Source organism: Doryrhamphus excisus, linkage group LG16, assembly GCF_037039965.1.
Source record: "Doryrhamphus excisus strain RoL-2023G ecotype Guam linkage group LG16, RoL_Dexc_Guam_v1.1, whole genome shotgun sequence".
NCBI classification, from domain to species: Eukaryota; Metazoa; Chordata; class Actinopteri; order Syngnathiformes; family Syngnathidae; genus Doryrhamphus; species Doryrhamphus excisus.
Genome location: NC_136372.1, coordinates 13595579 through 13604592, shown reverse-complemented (window position 1 = coordinate 13604592; position 9014 = coordinate 13595579). Strand labels below are relative to the sequence as shown.

Genomic DNA, 9014 nt, shown 5'->3' with positions numbered 1-9014 from the left:
TTGTCAGGTCACGAGTGAAAAGTAGGACCTATGATTTCCACGCCTCTTCTCTGTGTGTTCATGTCTTCCATAAGGATTGTGGATGATGGGCAAAATTCCAATAAAAGTGCACACATTCCCTTTGGTGTTTCCACGATCAACACGGACGGGAAAGCCGCTTTTTCTGACTCCCCCCGTCCTCCCCGTGTCCTACGCGTCCTGGCGATGTAGCACTTGAAGCGTGTGGGGTGTGTTTGTTCATAGAAAGGCCAAGATAAGCAAAACGCTGAAAAATGTTTTGCCCACAAAATCAGTTCCCTTTTGAAAAAGGCTGAAGTGGAGACGTTGTTCTACGCTAAAGGCACTTGAAAAGAAAGATTAAAGGTAGACATGATGAAGGCCGTGTGCCTGTGTGTGGTCCACCTCCTGGCCTGCGTGGGCCTTAAAGGGTAGAAGGCAAATTTAAAGTCTGTTTGAAACACTTCCGCTTTCAGGTTTGTCCTTCTGGGACGCCGCTGTTATGTTTTGATGAGGCTTTCCCGCTGAGAAGATGGCGAGTTGGTTCTTATTGGCGAAGCAAGGCGGTGCCTCCAGGCCGCTGAGGCCGCTGTGCGACACCGACCGCCTGGCGTGACAAGGACGACACTGAAGGCCACCCCGTCTGTCACCGCTCGGCGCCCTGTCGTGGCTGAGCCCCGTTTTAATGGAGGAGCCGGCGCTGGCGCTTGGCACCATGGCGCCGACGGGAGCCACGCCGGTAGCAGGAACCATGCTAGCGATTTCATCAGTAGGCGAGCGCCCGATGCTGCCGTCCACCTGCGCTCGTATCTCCGGGGAGACGGAGAGCTGGTACTGAGGTACGGGACCGCTGTCGCCACATTTGGGATACAGGAAGGTCTTCATCTGACCTTTCCCTTTGACGTTCACCGTCCCGCGGTAGTCGAACTCGTAATCCATGCCGCTAAGGACGCAGTAGCTCTCCTCGCTGACTTGGACGCGGCACTCCACGCCGGTGGTGTCCATGCGGCTTGCGATGTTGACCGTGTCGCCCCAGATGTCGTACAGTAGCTTAGTGGTTCCGATGACCCCGGCGGTGAGCGGCCCGTGGTTGAATCCGATGCGGAGCTTGAAACCAAAGCCCAGCATGTTCTTGTTGAAGTCGTCCACCACGTGCATCATCTCCAGGGAGAATTCAAACAGGGCGCGAAGGTGAGTGTGAGGATGGGTGGCGTCCGCACACTGCTGGGCGTTGAGCCCCGCCGCCGCCATATATGTGGCACCGATGGTCTTGATCTTTTCGATATTGGCGAAAGCGGGCTTCCGCAACAGTTCGTCGAAGTCTCCGATGAGCTCGTTGAGGACCCGGTAGCACTCCTTGCCCCCCTCGTAGCTTTCCTCGTAGAACTCGCTGAAGTTGACGATGCTGGCGAATATGACGCCCACGTTGTCGTGGTTCTTGGAGTAGCTCTGGGTGACCTTCAGCTGTTCGGCCACGTGGATGGGGATGATGTTGCGTAGCAGCCAGTCGGCCTGGTCCCTCATGTTCTGGATCTTGATGCGGTGCTGGTCGGCCTCCACGTTGCCGTGGTAATGGAGGCGGTAACTCACCTCCAACTCCCGATTGAGGAACCAAACGAGGAGAAGGAGCAGGAAAAAGGCCACGCAGGCTTCTGGGCCCAGCAGGTCTTTGGGGTGCGGAATACGGTCCTGCTCGGATACGAGGACTGAGCTGCTGATGTTGTTGTTGTTCTGCTCGTCTGACCTGATATGAGAGAGAACAGTTAGCGACTACAGAAACGAGACATGTTGACTCATCATAAACCAAACAAAAAATCATTGGCATTCACAGCTGCGGCTGTAGGCAACCTCCTGTTGTAGCAGTATCATGAGTGGTCAGCATCCAGGAGCTCCGTCGACCTGAGATTATTGTACTAGTCGACTATTGAATCAGCACCTCCAAGTCCGAGGCCTCGGGTGACTCTTGTGATAGTAGTAGTAGTAGTAGTAGTAGTACACTTGTTGAAGTCCAGGTGTGCACAAACTACACTTAAAATATACTTACAGTGAAGAAAATAAGTATTTGAACACCCTGCTATTTTGCTATTTCTCCCACTTAGAAATCATGGAGGGGTCTGAAATTTTCATCGTAGGTGCATGTCCACTGTGAGAGAGATAAACTAAAAAGAAAAATCCAGAAATCACAATGCATGATTTTTTAACAATTTATTTGTGTGATACAGCTGCAAATAAGTATTTGAACACCTGTGTATCATCTAGAATTCTGACCCTGAAAGACCTGTTAGTCTGCCCATTAGAAGTCCACCTGCACTCCATGTATCATCCTGAATCAGATGCACCTGTTTGAGGTCGTTAGCTGCATAAAGACACCTGTCCACCCCATACAATCAGTAAGACTTTAACTTGTAACATGGCGAAGACCAAAGAGCTGTCCAAAGACACCAGAGACAAAATTGTACACCTCCACAAGGCTGGAAAGGGCTACGGAGCAATTACCAAGCAGCTTGGTGAAAAAAGGTCCACTGTTGGAGCTATCATTAGAAAATGGAAGAAGCTAAACATGACGGTCAATCTCAATCGGAGTGGAGCCCCATGCAAGATATCACCTCGTGGGGTCTCAATGATTCTAAGAAAGGTGAGGAATCAGCCCAGAACTACATGACAGGACTTGGTCAATGACCTGAAAAGAGCTGGGACCACCGTTTCCAAGGTTACTGTAGGTAATACACTAAGACGTCATGATGTGAAATCATGCATGGCACGAAAGGTTCCCCTGCTTAAACCAGCACATGTCAAGGCCCGTCTTAAGTTTGCATATGACCATTTGGATGATACAGAGGAGTCATGGGAGAAAGTTTTATGGTCAGATGAGACCAAAATAGAACTTTTTGGTCATAATTCCAATAAGCGTGTTTGGAGGAAGAAGAATGAAGAGTACAATCCGAAGAACACCATCCCTACTGTGAAGCATGGGGGTGGTAGCATCATGCTTTGGGGGTGTTTTTCTGCACATGGGACAGGACGAGTGCACTGCATTAAAGAGAGGATGACTGGGGCCGTGTATTGTGAGATTTTGGGGAACAACCTCCTTCCCTCTGTCAGAGCATTGAAGATGGGTCGTGGCTGGGTCTTCCAACACGACAACGACCCGAAGCACACAGCCAGGAAAACCAAGGAGTGGCTCCGTAAGAAGCATATCAAGGTTCTAGCATGGCCCAGCCAGTCTCCAGACCTGAACCCAATCGAAAATCTTTGGAGGGAGCTCAAACTCCGTGTTTCTCAGCGACAGCCCAGAAACCTGACTGATCTAGAGAAGATCTGTGTGGAGGAGTGGGCCAAGATCCCTCCTGCAGTGTGTGCAAACCTGGTGAAAAACTACAGGAAACGTTTGACCTCTGTAATAGCAAACAAAGGCTACTGTACCAAATATTAACATTCATTTTCTCAGGTGTTCAAATACTTATTAGCAGCTGTATCACACAAATAAATTGTTAAAAAATCATGCATTGTGATTTCTGGATTTTTCTTTTTAGTTTATCTCTCTCACAGTGGACATGCACCTACGATGAAAATTTCAGACCCCTCCATGATTTCTAAGTGGGAGAAATAGCAAAATAGCAGGGTGTTCAAATACTTATTTTCTTCACTGTAAATATAAAAAAAGTACATTTACCAATATGGTAGATGTACTTTTTACCATATTGGTACAGGTACCATAGTGGTCATGAGAAGCACAAAGTTATCATTATCGGTTTGAAAATAAAGATAGTGTGTATCTCTAGTGTTTACCATTGTTAGAGACCTCCAGACATGAAATAACAGCCCTATAGTCACCGTTCCACTCAGATTACACTATATATTACATCACAAAATAGGCCATTTCAGACATACAGTAAATAAGACTCATGCTGGTGTGTGGTTCACTAAATGTCCTCCGGGTGTGGACAGGAAGTGGGAATTCCGAGTTGAGTTTGAGCTGGAGTACGGCCACAGCAACTCTGTGTTTTGATGATGTTGATGATGACTATTATTATTATTATCATTATTATTATTAATGTGAATGGGGCCGGCACGGCGGACGAGTGGTTAGCGCGCAGACCTCACAGCTAGGAGACCAGGGTTCAATTCCACCCTCGGCTATCTCTGTGTGGAGTTTGCATGTTCTCCCCGTGCATGCGTGGGTTTTCTCCGGGTACTTCGGTTTCCTCCCACATTCCAAAAACATGCTAGGTTAATTGGCAACTCCAAATTGTCCATAGGTATGAATGTGAGTGTGAATGGTTGTTTGTCTATATGTGCCCTGTGATTGGCTGGCGACCAGTCCAGGGTGTACCCCGCCTGTCGCCCGAAGACAACTGGGATAGGCTCCAGCGCTCCCCGCGACCCTTGTGAGGATAAGCGGTAGAAAATGAATGAATAAATGAATTATTATTATTATTATTATTGTGCCTGTTATGAGACAAATAATAGAAAAAAACCTGTGGTTGGTGAACAAGTCAGATGCGTGTTATTAGCGACACCTAGTGGCCAGTAGACTACAGTTCATTCATGTCTTACATAGCCTTAAACAGTATATGGATTTGAGTTAATTTAGAACATTAAACGCTTAATTTAGGCCCAAAATACATCACGTTTGCTTAAATATGACAATTTTTACAATTTATCTTCTTTTTATGGTAATAATAAGCAAAAAGAAATCTTACCAGAAAAACAGGCTTGCAGCAACTCTATACATAAAAACATAAAAGATACATAAAGACACAAGATTAGGTACACCTCTACTATTGAAATACAATTAGCTTATTATCATAGCTCTAGATTGCAATGCATCGTAAAAAAAGCGTTTATGTACAGTATACTGCATGTACTACAAAAGGTAGTGCATGTACTACAAATGTTAGTATAGCACAGCATTTCAGCATTTTTGTCTCCTTTACCTGCACGGAGACGTGAAGAGCAGTGAAAGCAGCGCCAATCCCACCAACGTTGCCAAACTTGAACGCATCCAGTAGCGGAGCTGGCAGGAGTTGCAGAACTGAACGATGGCGATGATGACAGCGCAGCAGATGAACATGGTGAACTGGAAGGCAACACACATCGATGGTGAGCATTTCCTGGAACACAAACAACAACAACAATCCAACAACACACCTGAACGCAGTCACGCATATCGCAGGTGACGTGGGAGAGGACGGTCAAAGCGGGCAGCGACACCACCAGCGCGCCTATCAGGTGACGTGGAATCCAGCCCGAGATGGCTTTCATCAGAGTCCGCGTGCAGCTCAGGGCGCCGTCCAAGTGGAAGGCCATACTGAGTTGTAGGAGGACAGGAAGAAATTCATCAGCACGTCTACATAATAATAATAATAATAATAATGTCAGAATATTACCATGGAAAAAACACTTTTTTTTCTTTATTCATAATATTTTCAAAAACAAACATTCATTTTCTACCACTTATCCTCACAAGGGTTGCGGGGGGTGCTGGAGCCTATCCCAACTGTCTTCGGGCGAGAGGCAGGGTACACCCTGGACTGGTGGCCAGCCAATCACAGGGCACATATAGACAAACAACCATTCACACTCATATTCATACCTATGGACAATTTGGAGTCGCTAATTAACCTAGCATGTTTTTGGAATGTGGGAGGAAACCGGAGTACCCGGAGAAAACCCACGCATGCACGGGGAGAACATGCAAAATCCACACAGAGATGGCTGAGGATGGAATTGAACTCGGGTCTCCTAGCTGTGAGGCCTGCGTGCTAACCACACTTGTGTTATTCATTGGAATTAAAACAAAAAACAGCAAACACAGCATCCACCCTCCAGTACACTCGGTGAAGTGCACTCAAGACAGTACACTCAGCTTGTGTACTTTACTAGCTAGTACTACTGTACTAGCTGTGAGGTCTGCGCGCTAACCATTCGACCGCCGTGCAGCCTTCTCCGGTATATGTTTCATCAAAATGTCGTGTTGCTGCTGGATGTTCATACATACATTTTGGGGCTGCCGTTGCTGTGACAGTGGCAAAACATATATATATATATATTTTATATTTTTTTACACTCCTGGGTAATTTACAGTTACCAATCTTCATCTCTAGTTCTCTATTTCATCGCAAAATTTTTCCAAAATTTTTTCCACAATTCCCCCCCCCCCAAAAAAACTAAAAAAAAAAATCTGAAATGTTGACACCAAGACACAATAATAATCCGGGGGTGGTTTTAGTTTTATTTTATGCGAGATTCATCGTTGTACACCCCCCCCCCAAGTGCACAATCATTCATTCATTCATTTTCTACCGCTTATCCTTATGATGAGGGTCATGGGTATGCTGGAGCCTATCCCAGCTGACAAACAACCATTCACACTCACATTCATACCTATGGACAATTTGGAGTGGCCAATGAACCTAGCATGTTTTTGGAATGTGGGAGGAAACCCACGCATGCACGGGGAGAACATGCAAACTCCACACAGAGATCGCCGACGACGGGATTGAACTCGGGTCTGCATGCTAACCACTCGACTGCCGTGCAGACCTCAAAAACAAACAAAACCAGTAAATGAGGTTGCAGAAAAAGCTTCTTCCAGGGTGTCAGGTTCCTCACCGTATTGCCAAAAAGAGAGCCATTGCCTCCAGCAAGGCGGCCACGGCGGTCAGAACCAAAGCCGGTGTGGGCGGAGTCAGTCGGGCGACAATAGAGTGAAGAAAGCAGGCCAGCGACAACGCCAGGAAGACTGACGAGCACAGGAGCATGTCCAGGAAAGAACTAAACGTGGGGCTGGCGAAGGTCTGCACCGGAGCTTGGGCCTCCACCTGCATGCACAAGAGCAGCAGAAGAGAGAAGAATCCTATTAGAAAATTGCATGAAAATGCATTTCTCCTGCTCCACCACTGGAGGGCACTATAACCTCATAAAAAGGTGCCTTCATGTCCTGCAGGGATTATCTCTCTGCCGCAGTCTTGGAGTGTTAAAGGACACAAGTACTGTCATACAATCCCTTCTTTTGCTGGAATGACAAAAGAAGAAGAGTACACACCTCCTCCTGGTAGCTGATTTGGTAAGAACACTCCAGGCTCTTATCCAAGAAGGTGAGGCACAGCTTGTTAATGGGCGGTCTGTAGAAATAGTCCTTCATCAGGCTGTCAAAAGTGAGGATAACAGCATGCGGTTATTCCACCGCCCCCCTCCGGGCCGTCCTTGGCTGCTGTCAAGTCTCACCTGTCCTCTTTAATCACGTCCACAAAGTGGGCGTCGCTTCTCTCTCGGAAGTTTTTGGAGCGTAGCGGGATGAGGGCAGAGTGGTCCATGCCCATGGCCCCCCCGGCCCACGTCTTCTTCTCCTTCTCCTGAAGCATCTCGCACAGAGACGTCTGGCTGTTGTTCAGAGGCTCCAGTCGGGGGCTCAGCAGACCGTTCTGAGCCTTGGGGCCGCGGGCGGCAGACCCCCCTGGGGAACACTTCAGTCCAGATGTGTCCTGGGAAGATATGCAGCTCCGTAAATCAGCCAGACGTCAAGCGAGCTTCTCATCTTGCTTCTTTTTTTCCCCTTTAATATTGTTGTTTCTTATTATTATTATTGCTTTTTTTAAATTTATTATGATGACCATTATCCAAGGCATTCTAAATTGTATTTTTATATACAATTTATATATATAAATATATATAAATATATACAATAATATTATATATATATATATATAATTTACCTCTATTTCTTTATGTGTGTATATATAGCCATAAAAATGTAAAAAAATGATTTACATAAAGGATAAAAATATATTTTTTAAAAAGATATAATATAAATAATAATAAAATAATAAAATAATAAAATAATAAAATAATAAAATAATAAAATAATAAAATAATAAAATAATAAAATAATAAAATAATAAAATAATAAAATAATAAAATATATATAATTTACCTCTATTTCTTTATGTGTGTATATATAGCCATACAAATGTAAAAAAATGATTTACATAAAGGATAAAAATATATTTTTTAAAAAGATATAATATAAATAATAATAAAATAATAAAATAATAAAATAATAAAATAATAAAATAATAAAATAATAAAATAATAAAATAATAAAATAATAAAATAATAAAATAATAAAATAATAAAATATATATAATTTACCTCTATTTCTTTATGTGTGTATATATAGCCATACAAATGTAAAAAAAGGATTTACATAAAGGATAAAAATATATTTTTTAAAAAGATATAATATAAATAATAATAAAATAATAAAATAATAAAATAATAAAATAATAAAATAATAAAATAATAAAATAATAAAATAATAAAATAATAAAATAATAAAAAATATATAATTTACCTCTATTTCTTTATGTGTGTATATATAGCCATAAACATTTAAAAAATGATTTACATAAAGGATAAAAATACATTTTTAAAAAGATATAATATAAATAAAAATATAATAATAAAAATGTTAAAATAAAAGCATAGAAATTTATCTTGAAAAATAAATAATAATCATCTTTAATTACCGTAAATGTAGTTCACATATGAATGTCATTAAAAAGGAACTGTATTTAACTTTTTAAATATGAACAAAAATATCAAAAAATATATATATTTTTTTAATTCTTAAAAATGTATAACTTTTTAAAATAATAACTGACTTATTTCATTATTTTTCATTACTATTTCATTTCATCATTAAAAAAAAAACTTTTTTAATATTTATGATACAATACACACGAGTATGCCATTAAAAATGGGAAAAACATATAATGCAATAATAATCATTTTTTAAGGCACACACTAACCAGAAAAAAAGCAGCACCGTGTTGTTGATGTCTAACCTTGCCGTTGCTGGTCCTGTGGTCTTCACGGCAGCTCAGCTTCACGTCACCTTCCTCCTCAACCTCATCGCCTCCTGATATCAGGATGACGCTGCAGGATGGACACGACGGCTACAGGACGGGACATGTGGGGAAGAGAGAGAGAGAGAGAGAGAGAGAGAGAGAGAG

General features: G+C 42.7%; 1 protein-coding gene across 2 annotated transcripts in view; it reads right to left on the bottom strand.

The window, feature by feature from the left end:
• adcy9b (adenylate cyclase 9b) overlaps window positions 1-9014 on the bottom strand; it is a 50079-nt gene continuing 41065 nt past the window's right edge. For both annotated transcript variants that reach the window (XM_078797325.1, XM_078797326.1), the window contains exons 4-11: window positions 8847-8957; window positions 7228-7484; window positions 7046-7148; window positions 6613-6821; window positions 5149-5308; window positions 4935-5077; window positions 4701-4724; window positions 1-1741 (exon numbers count right to left, since the gene is read on the bottom strand). In XM_078797325.1, the coding sequence (XP_078653451.1) occupies window positions 442-1741; window positions 4701-4724; window positions 4935-5077; window positions 5149-5308; window positions 6613-6821; window positions 7046-7148; window positions 7228-7484; window positions 8847-8957 (2307 nt within the window). In that variant the 3' untranslated portion in view covers window positions 1-441. The remainder of the gene's footprint in view (window positions 1742-4700; window positions 4725-4934; window positions 5078-5148; window positions 5309-6612; window positions 6822-7045; window positions 7149-7227; window positions 7485-8846; window positions 8958-9014) is intronic.